Genomic DNA, 25,730 nt, shown 5'->3' with positions numbered 1-25,730 from the left:
GGAAAAGTAATGTATTTGGATCCTACTTGATACTGAAGAGCGGTGGCTTGTTTCGGGCATAGCAGCTTCGAGGGTGGGGGCTGAGGCAGATTCTCGTGGCTTTTCCAAGGTAGACAGAACTTTGTGATCTGCAAGGCAATATGGGTGAATGATGGGCAGGGCATTGGCATCAGCATATGTGCCATCTTATGCCAGTGAAAAACTGCATGGGGTATAGACATCCAGCTCCTGTACAAATGTTGTGCGTACAGTATAAATTTAGTGTAGCAGCAGTAATGTTGCATACAAGACTATCAGGAAAGGGTTAGTGTATTAGGGTTAGTGTTATAGCCCATTTAGTGCTAATTTAATAATAGTTTGTTATGTAAAGTTTAGTGTATAGTTATGTAACCTCATTGTCAATGTCAGATATCTATCAAATTCTGCAAATCATAGTTTGTAGTTTGCTATGATCTCATTAAATTTTGTTTGATATCGGGGTAACAATCTTAAATTCTGCCTGCCTCTTTAATTTTTTTAATTTAGTTCTCAGCATTTATTTTCACAGCCATTGATGTGTGCTGTAAAAATTATAAGTGTTTGTATGAAGGAACAAGTGAAAACGTACATAGAAAAAACACCACAGGACACCATACAGCTGGAGTGGTGAGTTAGGTAAAGATTTGAGGTAGCTTGCACGTTTGTCAGTGCACATTTGTGTGATAAAAAAAGTACTAAGAAAACTTTATTGAAAGTTAGCGTAACTGTACTATACACTGGTGGCCATATTGACACAAAGTTCTGAATACTATGCTTTTAAAAAGCATTGGGTTAGCCTCCTCAAATCTTAGACATCCCCTTGAAATAAAGATAACTTGGAGACAGATTACAGAGCACATGGACAGCAGACAGGTAAGGTAGTAAGAGCCAGCCGCAGGGGGCCTATGCACCAGGACCCCTAAACCCCAGGTTTTGAGCCTCTGGCCTCAGGTCCCCGTGTCCCCTGCCTTCTTACCGGTTTCTGTGGTCTGCTCACCGCCCAACTTGTCCAGAGTGTTAAATGAGATGTCCAGGTATTCCCTCTGGATGGCGCTGACAGCTATCTTCCTCTGCTTGCGTTGTCGGGGAACAATCTGGATTTTAAACTCTGCCTCGTCATTGTCGTCATCGTCAGGTTTGGGGTCGCTGTCCCCTTCGTCGCCGATGTCATCGTCATCTTCATCATCACCGTCCTCTTCGTCATCGTTGTTACTGTTGCCTTTTTCTGGCGAGGAGAGAGGCTCTGCTGTGTCCTCGGGGATGTCTAAGAAGATAGTCCTGCCAGAGGGACTCGTCCCGAGTGCCACCGCTGCCTTCAGCTCCTCGGGGGTCATAGACATGTCATCCAGCGAGGTGTCAGGGACGTGCGGGGTCTTCCTTAGCAGGTCTCTCTTCTGTTTCAGGGTCATGGGGCTTTCGTGGCAGACATACTCCGGACGGTCAGGAAGCTCCAGAGAGGTGCTGGGAGTCACTCGGTTCAGCCTCTTGTCTGCAAATGGTTGCTCTGAGCTCGCCTCTCCCACTGGAAGGTCTGGGGTTCTTTTGTTATTGGAGCAATCCTCCACACTCACCTGCACCACCGGGGACAGTCGCAGAGTGTTGCTGCTGACAGGGGAAGCAGGGGCCTTGCTGCTCCCGTTGAGCCTGGGGCCCATGAGGGCGCTGAGGTCGAATTCCTCGTCGCTCTCCACAATCCTCAGAGGAGGCAGTGGTTCAAACACCAGGGAGTCGCTGTCGGACATGGAGAGCAGCGAGTGTTTCTCTGGAATGGAGGTGCAGTCAGAAGACAGGTCAATGAGGTCCGGGTCCTCCTTCTCCTGAGCCGATCCCTCCGGCGAGTCCTGGTCCAGCTTATCATCGAAGGTCTCCATGCAGCTGAGACGCACCTCTGGGATGATGGGCTTGGAGCTGTCGGAATGGCCGCCTCGAGAGCCGCGCCGGTCCGCGGGATCGCTGCCCTCCACCCGAACCGAGGAGCCGTCGGACGAGCCTTTGCCGTGATGCCTGCCGTGGGACGTGGCAGAGGACGGGGGGAGGACCACATGGGGCGCCTGCAGGTCACACCGGTCGATGCAGGACTTGCGTCGGTGTTCGTCCAGATTGAAGAGGATGGAGTCCGTGTTGGAAATGTCCAGAGACTTCTGCTTGTGCATGGCCTGTAGCCGCTTCTTCCTAGTGCTCTCCTCCCTCACACAGTGCAGAATGCTGTCCTGAAGGGCGCTGGCTTCACGGTACTCTGACAGCTCAATCTCACCTGATACACACACACAGAAGAGGATAAGACTTTATCCCAGTGAAAGCAACAAGCCCTGTGCAATCACAAAAATATGTTGTACTGAAACAGATTCAATCACTGCACTGTAATACTACACTTGACTCGATGAGGTCGTGCTTCTTACTTTTCTTGGCATTCAGCTCTACCGGCTGGTACTTTACAGACTTGCTGCCACCGATCCTCTTCAGGCGGGCAAAGAAGGTCTGTGACTCTTTATTAGCGGCTCCAGTCGGTGTGTCATGGATGTCTGACTCATCAAATACACTGTCCTCCTCTAAGATAGAGAAACATATGGACAATATAAATCAACATTACATTTAAATAAAAAACTGGATTGTCCAAACCCCTCAGGAGTGGAGTTTACTGGGGAGAATGAATTTTTCATTCATGTTTTGATATCATAGGCTACAGTGTGTTCAAAAAGAGTTTTGTTCCAAAATGCGATCCTAAATGATATCCATAAATGACATCCATTTTGGAAAAAAACTGCTACCTAAAATTGATCAAAGTATACTTCAAAAACACAGATAATTCTGTTCTCAGTAACATAACTATTTTTGTAAGCAAAGGTCTTAAGATGACTCATAGCTTTAATAATAACCCATACTGTGCTCCACATCATCATGTCATGTCATCTTGCCATCTTTTCCGGAGGCTGCCAGCCATGTTTACACACGGGGGCCAGTGCCCACAATCAATAGAATATATATATATATGTACTTTTACTTCATTATTACCTCTTCAGAAAACTGACTGTTTTAGAAATCTACTCGTGTTGAGATAAGCAAGGTTCTTTATTTTGCTTCACCTTTTTCCTTCTCGCTGTAGCGGCTCATGTTGGAGTTGTCGCTGTAGAGGGGTCCTGCTGTGGAGTGGGGACGACAGCTGTGATACTGGGCGTTCAGTGTGTTGATGGTGATGTGGATCAGGTGGAGGACTACTTTACTCCCATCCATGTCTCTGTAAGGGTACTGTAGTGAACAGAATAACATAATAAGATTATGTTGTATATCTCTCTGCCTCATAGCAATTCAGATATATAAAGAAATATAAATCAGTATAATACATGACATACATATATTTATCAGCAATCATTTAGAGCTCACACTCGTTTCAAGAAAGATGTTACCTAGGAGACTGAATGAATAATGCCCCATGCAATGAAATCCCACTGTACTTTATGCCATGTGGTGACACATAGAGTACCTTATAGAGGATGACTAGCAGGGCTTTGAGCCACATCTGTCTGATGTGTGGCCTCAGGGCCCAGAGGGAGCATCGGGGCGGCTGCTGGAAGTAGTGTCTCAGCTGGGGACAAGTGCAGTATTTCAACACCTGGACCACCAGGGGGAGCAGCTGCTTCCCCAGACCAATATTATAGTCCATCACCTGGAAAAAACAGCATTGGAATTCATTAGCATGTATAGCACATACTGTAATAATCGTCATAGCATACCATTAAACATACTATTAAAGCTCCAGCAGTAAACACAGAATACCAAACAGGCTGATGTTAAATAAGGGGTTATATGTCAGTCACTTGTGCGATGCCAGCGATGAAGGCGTTGAAGCAGGTGGAGGTGCGCATCTTCTGAGGCGCGATCATGAAGCAGCCCTCCTGTTGGTCGTAGCCCAGCAGCACATACAGGTGGCGCTTCACGGTGTTGAAGGCCTTGGCACTGCCGATGTCGGCCTCGGCACTACTCTGGTCCTTGGCCATAAATTTCATGAGCACCATGATCAGCTGGTGGACCGTCTGGTGGTCTATCCCGGCGTCCTCGGGGAGCAGGTCTCTGATGATGGAGTCGTCCTCAGGAGACGGCGTCTGGCCTAGGAGAGGGGCTGAAGCGTCAGGGTTAAAGGGCGGGAGGAAGCGTGCTGCAGACAGAGGCAGAGGATGGGAAGAGGGAAGGGTGCAGGGGGGGGGGGGGGGGGGGTGACACACAGGGGTGGGGGGAGTCAACTCATCTCGTCCACTTCTCTCTGTCTAGAGAGGCAGATACATCATCATGAACTGTACATGGACATCACTGCAACATGTTCATGGAAGAAGGGGTAAACAGAAAAACATGACAAGCTAGCTATTAGCAAGAGTGTTGCTTTTCGCTCATTGTGTTGTGTCCGAATTTTTTTTAAGCTTTAGGCCGGCTACTTATGAAAGAACAATGAATGTCGTCATAGAACAAACATTGCTTTTTCATATTTTCACATAGCCTATCAGCTTTGTTGATAGTCATACATATGTTTTTCCTCCAATGTTATGCAGAATAATATGATCGAATTTGGATTGTTAATTACCTGGCAGGACTTTCTCTATCATATCTCCCAGTGTCGGGGCAGAGTGCTCTTGCCTCGTAAGCCTTAGAGCTAAAAACCACATATGAAGAACACAATTTAGGAGAATGCTCAGGGGAGACAGCACAGGACACGTGTCTGAGCTTCCCGACAATCCAACACACACACACACACACACACACACACACTGGTACTGTTCACAAAAACCACACTACATGGCCCCAAAACAATGTGGACGCCAAGTGCTATAAAGTTTGAGGGCTTTCATGAAATCATCTGGACAAATCACAAATAGCCAAACACAGCTGCTCAACAGCCACATTATGTTTGAAGCCAACAGTAGCAGCATCTCCCAGAAACTCAGACAGCCTTCTGTGCAGAGTCAATGAGAAAATGAAAGACAGGGTAAGGAGTCCCTCCTTTTCAAACAAAGTAGTATTTGGACATTCACATGAAACAAACGTTGCTGCATTGGAACAAGAGATGCAAATGAGTGAGGAGAGAAACATTAGGGAAATGGGACCAGACTTTGGTCAAATAGTATTTGCAAAGTTTCACCTGCATGAAATACAAAATGTTTATTGTATCAGGACAATTCCGATAGTGTCAGATGGTTCTCTTTTATAGAAATGGATACATTGACTTTCAAATACATTCCTGGGATTGTCTCAACATCCCACCAATGTGGCACTTGAGTCGGCTTAAACAAGTCTTAAAAAAGACACTATTTGACCCAGGTCTGTATGGAACTGACACAGGTTCAGACAGATAAACAGGCAGACTGGCTGAGCTGTGCTACTCACGAAGTCGGTTGCTCAGAGACTCCGGGAGTGAGAACGCCCGTTTGGACTCTGACGGGCCCTTCACACTGTCCCGGAGGGAACGCACGCTCTTCTGCCGGTTCCTGGCGAAACGAGCCCGCCGGATCTTCCACATTGCTGCATCGCTGAGGTTGGCTACATTGGTTCGCACGGCTGTGATAGCTGACAAAAGAATGAACCTAATTTATAGCGCTATTAGGCTGTAATGCAAGATTTTCAGATGCAACAAATATATTATGTCTGCCAAGTTTTTCTAAGTAGGTTACAGGTAACTATGTCAAACAAAAATCTAGTGAAGATGCACACAGCTGGGGTATAGACTGTCTGAATGGGGACATCGCAGCTACGTACTAGTGGGGAAAGGGAACTCCTTGTTGCAGTCCAGGTGTAGCTGGGCTTCCAGAGATAACGTTTCAAAGCGGTTGACGAAAAACTCCCAGCTAAGAGCAGGAACCTCCTTCTTCAGGAAGTGCAGCAGCAGAAGCTTGCTGAGGATGATGGGCCGATCCCTCACGACAGTGTCAAACTGGAAGTCCAGGCACAGGCACAAGCCCTAGATACCAATACACACACACACACACAACAGAACATGAACACATGCAGACACACACAGACACAAACAATCTGCCTTTCTCCATTCTTCAATACAAAGCCTCTGTTATCTTTCAGGACAGTAGAGCCAGACTATGAAAACCTACTCAACTGTTACAGACAGACCCATGCCAGAGTTTCCATGGTGATTCTTCGCACTTTATATTGTCCCTTTGCTTCGTATTAATGTGTCTATTTACATTTATGTTGTTTTGTATATTTTGCCTGTTCTGAGTGTGTGTTGTGCTTTATGCCGCACTGCACTAACATTTCCCATTTGGAAAAAGTCTGGAACTTGTTGTGTGAGCAGGTCACCTGTAAGGCCGGCCTCTTGATGGTGTCCAGCAGCAGTCTGGCCCGGGTCGCCACGGCAGGGTTGACGTCCTCCACAGAGGCCAGGAAGCAGCAGAAGGCGTGGGCCAGGGAATACTTCAGCAAGTGGTTTTTCGTCACTGAGCCGATGTCCAGGAAGCGACACAGCACCGCTACCTTCTCCACTGGGAGTTTCCATGACAATACAGGGCAAAAATAGACATCTCAGCACCACAGACAGCCCACGCAATATAAACAACAGCCACTTGAGCTGTTAACCAGTTATGCTAATCAGGTCATTAATTAAACTAGTTCTATGTCAACATACTTGTGTTCACATAACACATAGACAGCATGAATATGAAGTTATAGCAGTTGATAGTCAGCAAAATCACTTTTTGCTTATTAATATGCAGATTTATGCAGCAAGGTGCTCCAAAGTCTAATCAGATCATCTACTCTATAGGGGGAGCCTGTGAGTAAGTATGAAGTTTCTATCATGTATTGTTCTTAAGTTATGGTGTTCACAAGAATGTGTCTACACATAGACAGACAGACAGACGCTACCATGACGACATAATGTCCAGCATACCCTGCACCATCGTGGCTGGACACAATGATTTATAAAAAAAGATAAGCACAACGAGGATGCTGCTTACAGTAGCCTAATTATTGGCTCTGTTTATATCACGACTCAGCTTGAAATCTAAATTTATAATCTAAAAATAGATGAATAATTTTAGTCCTGAAGGAGCATCCACAAGGCCTCATCCATTTTGTGCTGGTGGACAGTACCCAGTGTTGGCCACTAGGTGTCAGTGTGGTAGAGAGGCTCAAACCAGGCCGGTCACGGTCAGATTGCCTGTCGGTCACAGTGCAGCCTTGGAACACAACTATCTTTTTTTAGCATGATTTACACACACAAGTAAATTTGTGACTGTCTGTTTCAACACAGCTAATACAGCGGCATAATTACATTATTAGAGCTCATGTTTGTGATATAGTCCCTGTGAATCTCAACTTGTCATCATGACACATCATTTCACTTGGCCACCAGACTGAATGGTTTGCAATGTAATGTGTCACCATTCATTCTGCCATTTTCTAGGGTTTTTATATATGTAAAAAGCTGAACACTTTCTGAACAATGTGTATGTTTAGCTCATTATCGATTTCGCATAGCTTCTGTTTGTGTTTATTCTCCGCTCCCCTCTTGTCCTGTATCCATATAGCATGTCAGAGGACCTGTCCTCTGCCTCTGTCTCAAGGTCATACAGCTCCTCTCTGCCAATCACAGGGCGAGAAAAACCTTATTAATCCCGCAATTCCTCTTTGCCGCCTGTATGAGCCGCATGGTAACCATGACAACACAAGGGGGAGACGTGGGTAGCGGTGGTTTATGGAGGACGTTTCATTCATATAACCGCAACCGAATCACTCACAAAACTCGGCATGAAAACCGCAAATACAACTCACAATGTTGCTGATGAGAGAGCAACGACATCATGTTGAGCCTCACACAGTGTATACACCTGTATATGAGGCCATATATCATCACCATAAGCAATACGGGCTGTATATATATCAGATATACAGTATCACATATCAGACCAAGCCTCCTGTTCTATATCTCTCACCCGCTTCAAATCGTATCTTCCAGTCCTTGCTGTTGAAGTTTGTGTCGATGAGGTTCCAGAAGATGTCTGCTCCGTGGGAGAGAGAGAGGGCGTGGAGGAGCTGAGGCACAGCCAGCGAGGCCAGCTGGCAAAACTCTGACTTCAACATGGACCACAGGCTGAAACACATGCATCAAATTAGACACACACACACACATACACAAACAAACACATCCTGAAGTGGCCGTTAAGTAGCTGATTGAAATACAACTGCCACAAAGAGATATTTTCATCAAAATGATCAAAGTCACTAATTCTGTGTCTCATAGCTGGGAGGCTGTCAACACACACCTTGGGATGAGCATCTTCTCCTGGACGTAGGCCAGGAACTGGGGGTGATCCTTACGGGCGAGGTACAGACACTCCCCATGCAGACACAGGATCTTCAGACAGTTCAGCATGTTGAACAAGATGTCAGGCTCCTCAAACTTGGACATTTCCTAAACAGAACACAGGATGACGATGAACACTGACTCATACAGTAGAGATGTGTGACTCATAATATACCATATTTACATTCAGATGAATAACACTGAAATTAAATACTACTGAATGGCTCCAGTCTATTTGTATCTCGGTTTTTATATGCAGTTATTCAGAACAAGTACCTGCAGAATGGTGTAAATAAGCTTCAAAGACACTGGTAGCTGCTGGTAGGAGAACTTCTTATCAGAGTTATTCTTCATTGCTGGAAGGAAAGGAACAAGGCTTTCATGTGAGAAACAATTCCCCAACCAAGGGAAACATCTCCGGTGCTCTTTCAAGTTGCTCTGCATGTTCAGTCTTTTTTGCATTAAAATAGAACGTCAATTATTAATAGGGAGCGGAGGTTGATTGGGAGTGTGAAATGTTTGCAGCACAAAATGTATTGCAATTCTGTACCCGAGGCTATTGAAAATATGAAACATGCCGCCGCATACATGAGCTCTGTTCTAATTTGCAATCAGTTCCAAAAAATTAACACAATCGATAATTTATGTTTTTGGATCTATCATTGTGCCTGCTTGGTAAACCAGTCAGTTAAGATTTGTCTGTATTTCAGATTATTGACATCATAGTTGACACATCTTAATCTTAATCTTAACATTTCATGTGAAAGACATTGAGTATACACACGTGGGTTATCAGGAGAGTGGTTACTGGGGTTGTCGGTGTGTGTGCCAGTTGGGTTGTCTCCTTCCTCAGTTCCGTTCTCGGCCCCCAGGGAGAAATCTGTCTGAGCCAAGAGCAAGGTCTCCTCCAAACTATCAGTGGGTTCCTAGAGGGCAGATCAGAAGTCTTGAAAAATCCCCCCTCGTTCACTTCACATGACCAGTAATTTAGCGAGCACGATATTCGGGCCATTAGCCTCATTCACATGCAAATTTAGAGTTACCTATTAGTGAGTGTGCGTCTGCATGCATAAAACGAATCGCATTCATAAAGCATGTCAGCCTCCAGGATTGATGTCATCTGCAACAAGACGGCTGAGCCAGACACACAACGGTGTTTTATAATTGCACTGTGGGTTGGGACAGAAGGACTGAATGGCATCAATCTTGGAGGCTGACATGTTTTATGCACGGGGTCCATTTATATTTGGTGCATGATGATGTGAGCGGCGTCTCACCACCAGGCGTATCTCTTCCCGGGGGGTCAGCCTCTCCAGCAGCTCACAGCCCAGCTGGTAGCACAGGATGCTGGATTGGCACAGGCTGCACTCCAGGGCCTTCTCATCCTTCTGGCAGGTGTGGGAGCCCCCCCACGGGGCCTGGAAGACGTTGTTGATGATGCCCACGATATCCTTCCCCAGGCTGCTGTCTAGACCCAGCATCACACCGTCATCCTGGAGCTCCATCTGGGACAGCGGGGGGGAGACAACCGTAAAAACAGGGGAGCAGAAAGTGGAGCACGACACAAATCTCAACATCCCACCTGTGTGTTTTGTTCACTGTGAGTCATTTGTCTCTAAATGAAAGAGGGGGAACAATTGGCTTTAAACTAACATAACATGCTTGAAACAAAATGCTGAATATTATGAATGTACATCCTCGGTTTGTCAGTTAGAACCATTCCAAATACATTTTAGAAGGATACCATACAAATATCACAGTAGTCTCTATAAGAATATTATAGGAATATTATAGCGATACCATACTGCCCTCCAAAAATTGCAGTAACTACTTTTTTTGTTGTCTTAAAGGTCAAAGGTTATAACTAGAGTTTAGGTTTCATATAAAGAGAAATTATTCATATAATAGCTTTTAAATTATATACAGTCCATTTCTGCACCAACAATATTTTTGTTTGGGTACAAATTAAACTTTGAAGTCTTATAGTTTTGAAGTCTTTTCTCAGTTTCACTAGTTAAGCAATTAATGCACTTTGGCTTGTAGGGCAGCATTAGAGATAAAAATGCCATGAAGTACAATAAGATCACTATAAAGTCACTATTGAGTACCACAGACAGCCTATAAGTCCCTGTAGGAATATTATAAAAATATTCTAGCGATGTTTCATCAGGGATGTATGGTCACCTGCTTGAGGATGAGGTCGAACATGAGGATGAAGCAGCCCAGGTTCATGTCGTCGTCGTCACAGTCCAGATCCAGCGCACAGTGGCCGGCGGCGTGACCCAGGTTTTTGAAGGGGCTGCAGCGCAGCGGGCTGCGGAACGGGCTGCGGAACGGACTGGGGAACGGGCTCAGGGTGTTGTGCTGCCCACGGCGTCCTGGATCTGACACCACACTCACCTAGTGGCACAGAACGCATCACCATACAATGTGAAATACGCTGGTTTCAATTCAAATTCAAAGCATTTATGCACTTGACAATCTTTTGATCGCCAACATTCCCCTGTTGCTGGCAGTTATAATGACACGTATAAGTCCACAGTCACTCAGCTATAATTTCCAATGATAAATCTCCACGGTAGTCAAGTTCAATTAAGCCCCTTAACAGAGCTATATTTAGATTTTGGCAGTTCCCATGGCAACGCACAGCCCTGTGAATGGTAGACAATAGAGACCAAGCAGAGTAAAAACACACACATCCCAGGCCTAAACAGGTGCTGGACAGAATACAAACCATCTAAAAAAAGTGGAGTCGGCAGACTCGGCACACCTAAAGCTGCTCCCAAGGTGCATAAATTTATGAACACCTAGTGAGGCGATGTTTTGAGTACACTGCTGGCCAGACATGTTTTTTGGAATATAGTGTGTACCCAGGCTAACACTGATATGATTCAACTAAGAGAGACGAAAAGTGAGCAATAAACTCTTCGGGGCTCACTAGTAAGGGCAAAATGTTGAGGATGACATGCACAATGTTCTGTTGGATGGGAGTAACTTTGGCACGGCCGCCTCCCTCACCCTGCGAGCCCCAGTGTTGCCGGTCAGATCCGACACCCGGGCCTTCCTCTGATTGGCCAGCTCCTTCACAGAGTTCACCCCATCAGAGAACATCCCGATCAACAGCTGAAGAGGCACCACGATGTCCAGCTCCGACAGAACCTAGGCCCAAACAAGACACACAACACTCAATATAAACACATTACTGACACAAACTCATACTAAGCACTCATAAGCACGTATGAATTGGACCGCACACCACAGAGATACACCACGGAGACATAAAGAGGTGCAAAAGCAAAAAATAGTTCTCTCTCTCTATCTTCACTTCTCTATCTGATTTGAATGTGACCTATTTCATAAGATTGAATTACTGCTATCTCTTGATCATAGTTGTGACAGAAAACTTGAAACGGATCCATGTATATAGGGCAGCAAGCTGTGAGTGCATATGGGATGAAAGGCAAAATCCCTCCTGTGTCTCTCAGTCTCATTCTGTGACCCAGATCCATATTCAGCAGGGCCCTTGCCCAGACTCTCGCGCACAATGACAACCTGTTCAATTCACACGCACTGTGGACAGAACCACAGGATATGGACTGGACACTTGGGTGTGTGTGTGTGTGTGTGTGTGTGTGTGTAGGTGCGCTTACATGCAGCCACAGCAGAGCCTGCTCTTGCACAGACGCTGGGTATCCGGAGAATCTGCAGCTGATGAAGCCAAACATCTCTTCCATGGAGAAGGGCAGGGGGCACAGCTCAATATCAAACATCTTACTGCAGGTAGAAGGGAGACAAAACAGAGTAATACAGAATATGGTCATGGATGTGCATTTATGTAGAGAAGTAAAAGGAAACATCCATCCTCAGATACTCTAACACTGTTATATGTCATCAATCTGTAATGTTCAATGCGTTCCAGGAGTTAATTTGTAATAAAGTGTTGTATTTACTTTTCTGCTGTACCCACTTTCCCTCAACCTGCCTTTACTACTTCTACTTCAGTTAGTGATTTCCTGCATTTCCCAACGTGAAAAGAACAATAGTGATAGCATCGTAAGAGCAAGAGAGCAAGAGTTTTTCCAGTCAAGGAAAAGTGAAAGTCACGGCCCTTACTCAAAACACAAAAATGTCTTGTGGCTGCATTGCATTCTGGTCTATTGAGGCTACTGTCGGTGGAGAAATTGTTAATCTCTTCCTCTTCTACAATGGGTTTTCTCCCTGTAGGATTGTTGAATGTCGGTGCAAAATGGTGAGTCTAGAAATAAGCCCTTGAGTGACTGACACCAAAACCCAATGTTTACAATTGATGTTTTAGATAACTGTAGACGTCACATCGTCTACATTTGGCCATATATCCGCAGGAATAAGAAAAATCCACCACCAAGCAACAAAATCGCCAATAGGTGGATTTTTCCTTTACAGTAAGATAAGGCTCATATCCAACTCACTGCAGGCATAGGCATACAAGTAACTAACAAGGAAATATTATTATTTTCACATAAAAAACTGTCTTTGTTACAGCAATAATAATTATAATATGTAAATATTATGTCTCTGAGGAGGTGAACGAACCTGAGCACCTCCCGGAACTCTTTGAGCTGGTGGTCGGGAACCTCGGTGCGGATCGCCTCCAGCCACTCAGGCATGAAGCACTCCCAGAGCGGCTGGCTGATGACATTGTAGGGAATCAGACACAGGATCCGGTTCAGGCCTTCCTTTAGCTGGGTCACCGTGCTACATGACTTGTCCCAGTAACCCCCCACCTGGGGAAAAGTGTGCACAGACCGGCTTAGATCAAACACAGCCAAGGGGGAGTAAAGATGGTGACCTGCCCAGAATAACACCAATAGACCTCAATCCTCAATGACATCCTGGTCCAATGTCATTCTTCGCTCCTAGCTGTTCCAACATGCAACATGTTCAAAGATCAACATGCACTATAACTGAGATAGATAAGAGTATGTGCATTGCCCTGTGGGATGAGATGGAAGGACCAAATAATATTGGGAGGTGTAATCTTTATGCCTTTTCCGAGTAGACTCCAAATTATATTTTCTCATAACCTTTTCCCACCGCCTTACACATCCAACACCAGCACCCTGTACATCCCCCATAGTCCCCTACCTACACTACCAGCCAAAAGTTTGGACACACCACATTTTTCTTTATTTTTACTATTTTCCACATAATAATAGTAAAGAAATCAAAACTATGAAATAACACAAATGCAATTATGCAGTGACCAAAAAGTGCTAAACAAATCAAAATAATTCTTTGCCTTGATGCAAAGGCAAAGGCTTTGGAAATAAATTCATACATAGGCATCAACTTCACTATTTACATTTGTCTACAAAACTAATTTCAAACATTTAAGCATAAGCCTTTAGATCAAAATGGCTTTAAGATAATGAAAAATGTAGTACATTCAATCAGGTGTGTCCAAACTCTTGACCGGTAGTGTATGTAAACTCACTTGGCGCTGACACCTTACCCTGGCAAATTCCACAGGTTTGGGCAGCAGGCACATGACCATGACGTCGAAGCGCACGTCGCACACCGTCTTCAGCCACTTGGTGACAAACTGAGGCTTGAGCTTCTCCACCAGGCTGCCCACCTCGTCATCCATCATGTAGGCGGTGGAGTGAAACCACTGGAACACCATGCTGACCAGCCGGGCCAGGCTCTCCGTGGGCGTGTTCTCATTGGGGGTGCACAGGCTTACCTGCAGGGTGTGGAAGGGGGGGTGGGGGGTGGGGGGTGGGGGGTAGGAGACGCAGGCAAAGGGCAGGGAAGTGCGTCAGAGAGGCAAACTAATTCAGTCAGGGTACCGCTGAATTCAGCGGAGTGGTGATAAGAGGCCGTGCACACATCCTTATCTCACGCCTGCTTTGTTATTGATGGACACAGAAACAGCCGGCGAATACGCACCAGGAACCAGATGCCGAACTGACTGAGGAGCCGCTGGTCGTGCTGGTCATCCTCCTTGTTGTCAAAGTCGATGTTGTCCAGAGAGTGGTGGGAGGCAGACAGGCCCATCTGACGACGCCTGTTCAGCTCAAACTCGCGCTGTTCTGCGTGAATCTCTGCCTCCTTCAGCAGGCTGGACGGAGATGGAGGGATAATAGTTGCAGAGGGACAGAAAAACAGCAGAAAGAGATACAGGCAGAGAAACTGATATATAGAATTTATATGTGTGTGTATATATATATATATATATATGAGAGAAAGAGAGATGTAGAGGGAGGAAGAGAAAAACAGAGTAAGAGAGAAAGAGCAAGAAAAGACTGACAGAAAATATCCTGACATACAGTATGCATTTTCATATATTTAATTGAAGTGTACAGATTCATGTAAAACCACGATTTGCAGCACAACATGTGCCTGTGTGCGGCTGTGATGTATCAATCTAAACACAGTGAACGCACCTTATAACAGCCTCCACAGTGCACACGAGCTCCTCAGCCCCGCACTCTCGGGTGTTGATGGGAGGGGGCGAGGTCTGGTACAGATGGGTCTCCGCCGCAGCCCCCACCTCGCTGCTGTGGTGGTTGACATGGCAACGCTTGCAGTAGCGGACAGGCCGGTTGCCATGGCGCCCACAGCAGCCGGCCGAGAAGCAGGTGACCACGGCCCTCCTAACGTGAGAGCTACAGTTCTACCGAGCCAAGACACATGGGGGAAAAAGGAGGAGAGGAGAGGAGAGGAGAGGAGAGGAGAGAAGAGAAGAGAAGACAGAGAACAGAGAACAGACGTTTACTTTATTTCTATTCTGGGAAGGAGTAGGCAGCTAAATAAAAACCTGCTGCAATCACAGCACATCATGCAATCACACCATACTGACAAGCCTCTAAAAATAAATATATTTCCGGGTATCAAAAGCGACGTTCAGGCCTAATTATCCTCTTAAATAACATTCCTCTCTTTAATATTCTCCTATCTGGGGCGTAGGTTTAGAGATGTTTGTTCGTCTATATCTGCAGGGATAGAATAATTCTTTATGCGTCCCCATGGTGTCTCAGGTTTCTAAAAATAAAAAGGATGGCATTGGGGGACTGACCTAATCTGATCAGCCACTAATCTTTGTCCGTTAGAGGGATGCATTGCTGTCTATCAAATTAACATATCTTTCCTCCGAGAGAGCGTTCTCTCATTTGCCCGTCCGTCTTTCGACAACAAACAAGCACTGTCATTAGCCTGATGTTACTGATGTATTGTTATTTTCACTGTGTTCCATCAGGGGTACTGGGTGTATTGATAAGTTGCTATTCTGGTAAACGTGACACATAATCACTTCTCAGATGGAAGGGTAATGTCTCAGTTAATAATAATAACAGAGCTGGAGTGAGTCCAGGTGGGAGTTTAAAGAGCTTTCTGGAATGAGTGGGACAAAGCCTGCTCAAAAAGGGAGGCGGTGGATTATAACTGCTGGACAAACTAGGATGGAGGCCAGCTGCCGTTTCCCGTGACAACGCCGGGGCGGCTGCTCGGCTTGACGGGAATACCTGAGATCATCGCACACCCAGTTTTCCCCGCGTCTCCCTGGAAACCAGCAGGGAGCACTTACGCCCTCGCCGCTGCGTTCAACAGCGAACAAACATCACGCCCCACCACTTCCATTAGAAAATGACTCGGCCTTCGCAGAGCCACTTCAGTGAATGGACTCTCCAATTGAGAAAAAATTATCAAGTTCATAAATAAATTACCTCACAATACATCACAGATGAAATTGGATTTCATTAAATATTTTTTTCCACAAGGTTAACAGGTCCAACACATTTCTGTATATTGTAATAAAAGTATTTAAAATATGTTCAGTATTTGATTGGTGGAGGATGAATGAATCATTCCTAGAACTTTTACTTTGGTTTGGAGCAAAACAAGCACAAGGCAGGACTTGATTATTCTGAAAAAGCAGTGAATCAGTTAATCAATAATGACAGCAAAGGCTAAGGGTCAGGGGTCAGAAGAAGGTAAACTGGATAAAATCCATAATGAATACTACCAACAACTATAGTGCTCACAATTATCCTACATATGGTGAGATACTGGATAAGTAAGTAAGATACTATGCTCGAATAGCGATGAGATAGATCACAATGAATATGAACTAATGAAAGAGTAGACAAAGACACCAGTGTGCGCATCACAACATGACAATCTTACCTTCTTTTGACAAATAGCAGATATCTCAGCTGCAAAGACAAAGTCACAGAAATATTCAACATGAGACAATAAAAGTGGCTTATAAAAATGAATCTTTTCTCTCATTGTGCCGTATACAGTATCTTTATATTTTATTTACTGTGTGTGTCTCTGTGCCTGTGGGGAGGGAGACAGACTGAAAGAAAGGAATATTCCAGCTCAAACACCTATTTGTTTGTGAACACTCACCTTGGGGCAAGAGCACATCAACGAGCCATTCAGCGTGGTCTCTGAAAAGGTCACAGAAATGTATAAATAATACTCCATTTGTTAGCTAAGACCACCTCAGAGCTTACACACGCTTCCAGCTGACACATACACACACAGTCAGCTCAACTTCCTATGATTAACAGAGCTGGGACACGGAATATCTTTCCTCAACATCAAAGAAAATGGCAAACCGCAGAGCCATGCAATTACAGTATGACACACGTTAGAGAGAAGAGAAACAAGTGGCTGCGTGGTTTTGTGATCATGATCTCGTTAACTGCGCAAGGGAATTATGTAGCCATGGCAATGTGTTTCCCCTGGGTTAAAGAGAGGAATAATGAGGCAGGCAGTTAGGTGATGTGTGTTTGGAATGGCGTCTTGTTGAAGGAGGGGGAGGATAGAGGGATGGAGGGGTGGAGGACAGGGGTGAAACAGATGCATACCCTGCTATCCTCTGGCTGCACTCCTCACATATGTACAGAGGAGGGGGCTTGTCTCCCAGGGCAACAGACAGAGTGGGATCTATGCACATCTGCAAAAGTGGTACAGGTAGCGTCAGTTAGAATACGGATGGAACATTTCAATTCGTTCATTTGATGTTTCATTTTCATGCAAAAGACTGGCAAAGCGATGATTCTGGGTTGTTAAAATACACGACCACACATCAGCTGCTGCTAACATTTTGCCTTAGCCACTCTGACGCAGTGTACTCTAGGGACAATAAATCATGGTTTCAACCAGGAAAACATGTGACCCCTATACCTGTCTCCCCAAGCCTCTGTGTGGATGGTTGCACGCATATGCTGCGCTCCGTTATCTTGCGATCCGTGCCGGCCCTGCATTAAACCGCGCTGCTCATGGCCTCAATGTTCAGATGGTGCTCTGTAATTCACTGTGCTCACTTGATGCCACCCTATCCTCAAGGGCTGCACGGGGTCACCGCTTCCAATTAAGCCCCCCTCCCCCCGTACCCCCTCCCTGCTCCTGGTAATTGAAATCCGGCCCCTGTCCGCGCCCCTGGTCCTACTCTATTTGTCAGTTTGGAGCACAGTTGAGTAAAAGCAGGCAGAGCAGATAGAGCAGAGCAGCGGAGATGGGTCTTGAGTTGCAGAGACTGATATCATTACCCCACTCACACAGCCACCCGGGCGTGCCCTGATTTATTTACTGTGGCGCTCACAAGAGCAAACACACCGACACGCACGCTTGAACTCAGCACGGCAGTCTGGCACACGCCACGTGCATTCCCCATGAAGTTCTCAAGTACACCGCTTATGTACCTTCTTATGGTAATCAGGTTTTATCTTGGATTTAGAGATGCAGATCGTTTTGGAGGCTGCAAACAATGACGCACCAACTAACAATGTAACGTTAACTCCTTATTTAGCTTTTAATGATTGAAAAAAGAGGTCACCTTGACGGCAGGCTTATTGATGGCGTTGTGGCACTCAATGTGTTGACAGTGGATGGGGTTCCAGGCTGTGGGGAATGGAAACGAGACAGGAGATTGATATTAGGGGAGGGGGGGAGGAGAAAAATGGGGGAAAGGTTAGACTCCTGGTCATTACAGCGACAGTAAAGCGACAGATCAAACATTATGAGTATCTGACCTGTGTACTGTAGTCCTCTGTATTCACTGATGGCTCCTGGAGGCTTCAGGTTGGGCCAGTAATGAAACAGCATCTGCACTGCTGGAGGCTTCACTTGGGATGGTCCATAGGATATGACATACAGCAGGTCCTGCACACAGTATATACCATGGTGATCAACTAGAATTACCAACTGCAATGCTATTCAAACTGCACACATATATATACAGTATATGTTAGTTAATGGGAGACAAACAATTGAAGGGTTTCATTCCATGCTATATATCCATTTTGGAAAGAAAAATTGTTGCCCGATATTCATGCTCAATATTTTAAAAACATAGATGACTACATCCTCTAAAATGTTACTATTTTTATGTAAGAAAGCTGAGAATTTCAACAATATTCAATAATGAGTTTTACTTTCCATAAATCCTTTTGTCACAGTATGTTTCACATTTTTCCAATGTAGGATATCTTATTTTGGAATGAAACTCTTCAAGTGTACTTTACACAAATGACTTCAAGTTTGTATCATGTATTTAGTGAGGGAAAAAAATACCTTCCACACTTCCTGTTTGTGCTTCATTAGACACTCCAACAACTGACAGTGATATACTAGAAAGAAGTAGAGACAACTTGAGCAGAGAGAAACATTTCAGTGTACATCATATCTATTTATCCAGGCATGCACGTTACTAAAGCGACCAAAATTTGCACTACCAGCACTACCAGCTACAGGCTGGTTTACCTGGATTCGTGGTGTACTGCATTGCAATCATAAGCATAGAGGAGGCAGACAGATTGACGTAGGCTGGGACGCCCCCCTCCCTTCGAGTGGAACCCACTATAGACGAGCAAGGAAGAGAAAGAGAAAGAATCACAACCGCTTGAAAGATTACTTTCACATTCTGTGTGGGTGGTGGTCTTAGCAATGGTGGAGGTGGAGATAGTAGCACTAGTTTATGTAATTGGGCTTACGCATGTGTGTGGGTGGGTGTATGGGGGGACCATGAACGCACCAGCCTCTTCAATGCCTATAAGCATTACTGATATAGGATTTTGTTCTGTTTACAATACTTATCACCACTTGTCCCTCTAAATAGGCTGAGATTCATTATGACAGGAATAGGATATGTTATCTTCATTATGGTTATACTCACATATAGCCATGGGAAGGAAAGAGGTGCTCAGGTACTCAATGATGTCTTTGTGGAGGAAAGGGGGAAATGTAGCTAAAGTGGAGATCATAGTATAGGGCAAAGTGCTGAGAATATCATCACTGAGAAAGGGCAGGAGGCAAGTTGTAGTGTAAAATATGGACTGTCCCAGATCTGATGAGAAAGAGGAAAGGCAAAAAAAAAGACAAAGAGAGATACACAGACACTCATTCAATTAACTGTACATACAGTACTCACATACTGTATGCAGCTACAACATTAAAATTCCATGAAAATCCATAAATACATACTTATATATAGTATAACAGTGAAAAAAAAATCGAGAGAGCATCTGAAATATGAACCTCTGTTGAGGACAGTGGGCTTTCTTTAAAAGCCATTGAAGTAAAGTTTCCCCTCAGGAAAAGTAGAGCATTCTAGTCAAGGAGATGGGTTTTCATGCTTTTGAGCTTTTTTTAACAGTGGTAAAATATTCATGAAAAGTAAGAGCATTGACTGTGATGCAGCCTTGGGCCTGTGGAAAACACTGTGGAAACAACTTACTCTAAAATGCATTCTATAATAAAATGTCATTCCTAAGTGAACACTATTACATTTATCTGTGCACTTTTTACATTTAACTCATATATATTTGCACATCACAACAGGAGTAAAACATTTCTCCCACTTTACATAACACACATGCAGTCAAGTATGATACACAGAAGAGGAGGCCTATGTGTTGATGTATCCAATCGGTTATGAACAACTGAGTTGACAGGATCCAGCGTGCTCCCAATCACCCCATGCATCCCTCAAGATCCTCAGCAGGACTTCTCTCTTCCCGTTACAAAAGAGGCCAAAAAAGCAGCAGTGGCTTCATGCAGGCCAGACGGCTCGGGGATGATGATGACAAACAGTGGTGGTGCACTGGGCCTTGACTCACCATGCTGACCGTGCTGCAGCAGGGGCACCAGGTCAAGCAGGGTCACGAGGGTCACATAGAGGCCCTGATAGTCCAGAGAGGGGTACTCTGAGAGCTGAGCGTCCCGACTCTGCTGCCCCTGCCCCCCGCGGTCTGACGGGGCATCGCGCAGAACGCTGTAAAGGAGGGAGCGAGTAACTGTAGGGTTGATGGAACTGACTTGTGGTCTTAGAGATGGGGTGAGTGGGAATGGCACAGGAAAAAGACACATGGTCATGGGCACGGCCAAATTGGAAGCTTCCTGGTTCTCCTTCCTGCCTGTGCGGGACAGAATGCTGCTCCGGGGTGGGAGGGGAGGGGAGGGAGGGTAGGGGGGGGGGGGGAACAAGGGAAAAAAAGAGACAACAAAGACACAAAGAAACAGCACATTACATTGAAATGGCACTACAGAGACAGCGTAAATAGAAAAAAACAAACCCAGATAAACCCCACATAGGATGCAGTGTCTCACTATTTCACTATATCACTGAAGGCACGGGCAATTTCTCCCTGCTTTATCTGTTCAGAGTGACTTTAATTCAATTGATCATGTTTTGTCTATCTTTGCACTTGGAAAACAAAAAACATGAGCACAATGATCACTGCATCTCATGCGTATCTGGTGACAAGGAGCAAAAATATAAAAAATGGCATGTTTTCAGTGGCAACCCCATACTTCTCCAAAAAGGGACAGTGCAAAAGATTGTCCCTGGATGGCTGCCATCTTCCAATCAGTAAGGTCACTGGCTACCATGCAAAGAGGCCAATGGGCCGCTGAATTTTCACTAAATTTCCTTGTCTTTAGTGGGGCTGTCAAGGATGGGAGTGACACCAAATTGGTTCGGGAAAATACAGAGGTGACACTTTTGAAACATGCTTCAGCCAGTAATAAACATGTGTGTGAGGTTAGATCAAGTGCTCCTATGTCACAGCACATGTTTATTGCACCAGAGAAATAATGTCCGTATGCATACGTTATGATACTGTACCAGTATCATCAGGAGAAATAATGAGATCCAACAGGCATATGGATTCGGGTCTCTAAAATAAATGTAACAACTAATCTACGGTAGAGGAGAAACTATAATGACAAAGGAATAGGTTGTATCAGGGGGGATGACCGGTAGCATTATGTTTGTGAGCTAATGGGGGATGGACGTTTGTGTTTGCTGTCCCCTGGGGAAGGTGGTGGACATACTCCATTTTAGAGGGGAAAAAAAGCAGGGACTAGTTGGGTTGAGTGTGGAGCGTCTAGGGTGAAGGAAGGGGGGAGGGGGGGCCAGAGAGCATTGCTCTTTTACTGCACAATATTAAAGAGCTAAGCTGTTCTATCAGACAAATGATCGGGATTTATCATGAGCGCCCAGATTATAAATGCTGATGTATTGTTTTTTTTGAAAGGTCACTCACAAAAGTCGAGGTACAGCATTTAGAGGCACACGGCGAGTGAGTAAGGGGATTTCAGTAAAGATATACCATATAACACTGTGACTCCATAACATAACATTAGATGCATAACATTAGGCCTAGAACATTTTTACAGTGTCAACAGCAGAGTGTAAGCCTGACATTTTCTTCATTTTCTTCATCCCCTCAAAGTTATACTCTGTGGGATTCGAGTCGATGTGGATTTCTTTTTTAAAACACAGCACCTGTATTTACATTACGCTTTTCATACAGCAACGTATGAAGCTCAAACAAGAGCAACACACAACTACAGACTGTACCTCACAGAGTATGACTTTTTCACTGCCCATTTCTCATATAGCAAACATCATTAATTTGAACAATGAACATAGACATCAACAAAGACGCACTCACACGCATACATTGAACATACACGCAACGACACACACATATGTGCACACACACACACACACACGCGTACACACAAACAACACAAACACACACGACACACAAAACACATGTAGAAATGCACTGGTACAGACACATGACATACATTGACTATCAAACCCCGCACTCCTCATTTTGCTCTCTATGCCCCCCCCCCCCCAAAAAAAAAAAAAAAAGCCCTGCGCTACATTTCAAATATTATTATCTTGGAACAGTGTTAGATATGTTTGCTGTTCCCTGCAGTCATTCTAATGAGTGATACAATTTGGCATGAAGTCAGCACAACTGAGTCCATGGCTCACTGATGCAGAGAGCTCGGCAGTTTGACTTAGTAGCTTTGTAGCTGAGTGGTTGGAGGCCAACACCTACCTGCCTTGAGATATATTACACATAGTGAAGCCTCTTCTTTATGAGACACAGGTAACTGTCTAAGCCTTCTGTTTCTTTTTCTATACTGCGTTTGTCTTATGCTGAACCTTCCTACGAAGGCATATGAATTGATTTCGGCCGTTCCATCCTCTGTCTTTGAGGGACTCTTTTCTCTCTAGGAACCTGACATATGCCCGCTTCACTTTTCAAGCCTCACTAGTCCCACTCTCTGTCATCTCGCTCTCTCTACTTTTCCCTCTCTTCTCTCCTTCTTCACCCCAGGCCACAGAAACACCAAAGTGTCCAAATAATCCTGGAGTCTCTGCTGAGGAGAGCGGACCATGTCCCATGCGGGGAGGATGATTTGTTCTGCATATCTGGGGAAAGGGAGGGAGACTGCGCTTCAGGAAAATATGAAGCAAGTGTTACCGCGGCGTCATGTAGTCTGATTGCTTTCACACTCAAGTGACACCGGCCCTCAGAGACACAATCGTCACTTGAGTTAACGCGCCGCTGTAACACGGACTACCACAGTCGCAGCCACTGTCATGCTCCATCTGTGCCAAGGACATATGAGATGCCATGTTTAAAACAACACAGTGGCTGCCGGTGTTGGGCGTGAGAACGACCCAACAGAGGAATAATCCTTATGGGGCTGAAGCATACACAGTCGATTTGAAGCTGACTGCCAATCTCAAATAGATTGGACCCTAAACTGATAATAAAAGTGGGGCATAGAAGTTTTGTCTCCCATAATCCCACCCTTTTCCATAAATGAGCTAATAATTTAGTACAGTATTACAAGTTTCTATGGAGCCATCCTGAACCTATACTGGAACCCATACAGAAATATCTAACCACTGCAGCTGTAAGTTGATACGGATAGAAGCCCTTAGCTGGAAACAGGGAAATGACACATATCTAAATTGGCTGTGTCCAAAATGGCTGCCGACTTGACCTGTGGTGGAAGAGGAAATAACATGCTGTTCCTTCCTCGGGCTTTCACAGCACCCAGGGGAGCAGGCTGACCCTGCAACTGCGGTGCCGGAGGAGCCGGCCTCCACCGGCCCCTCTGGGAAGGACACAACAGGCCGCCCCAGGGAAGTGTTCATCTAGCAGCCCGGCACTGAATCAATAAACATCAGCAGGCCTCTGGAACACAAAACCAGAACTCCATAGGATCTCTGCTTCGGTCTCTACCTTATCTGAATAGTCACATTATAGTAGCTCTGGCTCTTTCCACAGTACAGAACCAGAATATATTCCTATCTCCCAAAGCAGGTTAGCACAAGACAGAGGATGGAGCTGGCCACTTCCCTCACTAAAATCCTACTTTTCAGAGTCTAGATTCGTGTAGATTTGGACATTTAGCACGGTGCCACTTTCACCCCTTTCAGAACAGCCTAACTCATCTCTTCTTCTTATGAAGGAAGCTAAATATCAAACATTCTACAGTCTGTTACTTCACCTGTTGGCTCCAGCGCAGGGTACTTACCTGAGCAGGGTTTGGGAAAAGTATTTCAGTGTGTTTGCAATGTCTGTTCCAGAGGGCACAGGGTAAATATTGTGTTGCACACGGTTGTGATACTCTTGCAAGTATCGTATCTTAGAAGCAACTAGACAAAATAAAGAGCAGAGTAACAAGCAAATCAACTGCTAGTGAGGCTGTATCACAAAGAACAGAAATATGAATCTAGAAGAAAAGACTCTCTAAGGCATTCTTGTTTAATCTGAGCACAAAGACAACTGGTACAACATGCATGAAGCCGCGTTTCTGTAGTTGCGGTCTGGCCAGAATCCCTATAAGACCCTCAACAGCAGTTTCCATGCAGCATGGCTGCTCTAATTATCAAGTTAAACAAAGGCTGTATGTTCCCATGGCGTTCTGGCTCTCTTGCTACACCAGGTGACCTTTTTGTGTGGCAGCTAGGTCACAACAAGCCCTGGAGGTGGCAGTAACCTAATGCTTAGAGAAGCAAAAGGTTGCCAGTTCAAAAATCCGGGCAGAGTGGAAGTGAGAGAGAGCTTTCCCCTCCCTCATCAACTGCTGCTGAGGTACGTTTTATCAAGTCTCTTAAACCATAACTGCTCCAGTGGAACTGCTCAGCTGCTGGCAGTGCAAGACATATTACTGGGCAGCTCCCAGGTGTGTGTGTGTGTGTTTGTGTGGGTGTGTATGACCCTTCCCCCAGTTCTACTACTCCCTCAGGATATTGTTGTAAATATGAATGTATGATTAGTTCTTTTGCCTGGTCTAGTAAGGGTTAAAATAAGTTGGATTGGGTCATTGTTGTCCCATTTTCTGTGACTTTGGGCAGTAGTATTTAGCTCGCTCCCTGACCTGTAAATGACAAACCCCAAAATAAAAATAACAGCTGCAGGCGTACGTGCGTGCCTGTGTGTGTGTGTGTGTGTGTGTGTGTGTGTGGCATAGAATTTGCTCCTTTGTTGTTAATAGGACACATTATGAGTGGCAAACAATTAATTTTTGAAACATTTTGACACAAAACAGTGTCCTAAAATTGTAGTTGTTACAGTAAATCCATTTAAGTATATGTGGAGATGGCATATGTTTTAATAGCATGTTTAATAGTATAGAATTGTAATCAAATCAGCAGTGGCAATCTTTCTAGGTTTGTTAGCTCTATGTTGAGCACCAAACAGCATCAACAATAACAAAGAACTTTTAGCTAATTGAGGCAGGAGACCCAAACAGAGGTTTGACCCTATATGTGTCTTCTTTTAGACATAAAATAAGAAATGTCTGAAGAAAGTGTATGGAGTTAATTTAGTATATATATCTCACTGAGCATCTATGTGTAATAATAAAGTGTGATGTGATACAGGGTGCTGTCCACCTGTTCAGAAGCAGGAGGAGGGAGGAGCAAGAAATTACAAATAGCCCTCAGTGTCTGAAGCACGGGCCGGTGTGAACAAACCACATTATTGATCAGTCTAATGCCACCATGTTGTTCAGTAAAGAATTTGTCAGGTCGACCTTGAGACCGATAGCACACCTCGCTTTCCCGCACGCACCTTATCGCAACACGTCAATCAAAAAG

At 44.9% G+C, this 25,730-nt stretch overlaps 1 protein-coding gene across 3 annotated transcripts in view; it reads right to left on the bottom strand.

Moving 5' to 3' along the window:
* The window catches only part of unc79 (unc-79 homolog, NALCN channel complex subunit), a 33,104-nt gene that overhangs the window by 7,074 nt on the left and 300 nt on the right, over positions 1-25,730 (bottom strand). Inside the window, exons 2-33 of one of the 3 annotated variants that reach the window (XM_071910986.2) lie at positions 24,164-24,284; positions 20,428-20,741; positions 19,485-19,655; positions 19,073-19,168; positions 18,884-18,939; positions 18,343-18,472; positions 18,147-18,211; positions 17,176-17,264; positions 16,712-16,752; positions 16,484-16,512; positions 14,746-14,975; positions 14,249-14,420; positions 13,812-14,042; positions 12,893-13,083; positions 11,971-12,094; positions 11,339-11,479; positions 10,505-10,720; positions 9,598-9,825; positions 9,105-9,246; positions 8,597-8,676; positions 8,280-8,428; positions 7,950-8,107; positions 6,316-6,497; positions 5,761-5,962; positions 5,392-5,571; positions 4,602-4,660; positions 3,834-4,118; positions 3,500-3,682; positions 3,102-3,264; positions 2,418-2,567; positions 995-2,272; positions 27-128 (exon numbers count right to left, since the gene is read on the bottom strand). In XM_071910986.2, the coding sequence (XP_071767087.2) occupies positions 27-128; positions 995-2,272; positions 2,418-2,567; positions 3,102-3,264; positions 3,500-3,682; positions 3,834-4,118; positions 4,602-4,660; positions 5,392-5,571; positions 5,761-5,962; positions 6,316-6,497; positions 7,950-8,107; positions 8,280-8,428; positions 8,597-8,676; positions 9,105-9,246; positions 9,598-9,825; positions 10,505-10,720; positions 11,339-11,479; positions 11,971-12,094; positions 12,893-13,083; positions 13,812-14,042; positions 14,249-14,420; positions 14,746-14,975; positions 16,484-16,512; positions 16,712-16,752; positions 17,176-17,264; positions 18,147-18,211; positions 18,343-18,472; positions 18,884-18,939; positions 19,073-19,168; positions 19,485-19,655; positions 20,428-20,741; positions 24,164-24,284 (5,958 nt within the window). Of the gene's footprint in view, positions 1-26; positions 129-994; positions 2,273-2,417; positions 2,568-3,101; positions 3,265-3,499; positions 3,683-3,833; positions 4,124-4,601; positions 4,661-5,391; positions 5,572-5,760; positions 5,963-6,315; positions 6,498-7,949; positions 8,108-8,279; positions 8,429-8,596; positions 8,677-9,104; positions 9,247-9,597; positions 9,826-10,504; positions 10,721-11,338; positions 11,480-11,970; positions 12,095-12,892; positions 13,084-13,811; positions 14,043-14,248; positions 14,421-14,745; positions 14,976-16,483; positions 16,513-16,711; positions 16,753-17,175; positions 17,265-18,146; positions 18,212-18,342; positions 18,473-18,883; positions 18,940-19,072; positions 19,169-19,484; positions 19,656-20,427; positions 20,742-24,163; positions 24,285-25,730 lie in introns of those variants that run through there. The other 2 variants (XM_071910987.2, XM_071910988.2) reach the window with 2 other exon arrangements.

The sequence above is a fragment of the Centroberyx gerrardi genome, chromosome 17 (genome assembly GCF_048128805.1).
Source record: "Centroberyx gerrardi isolate f3 chromosome 17, fCenGer3.hap1.cur.20231027, whole genome shotgun sequence".
NCBI classification, from domain to species: Eukaryota; Metazoa; Chordata; class Actinopteri; order Beryciformes; family Berycidae; genus Centroberyx; species Centroberyx gerrardi.
The sequence above is the reverse complement of the archived record's forward strand: the minus strand, read 5'-3'. Positions and strand labels throughout refer to the sequence as shown.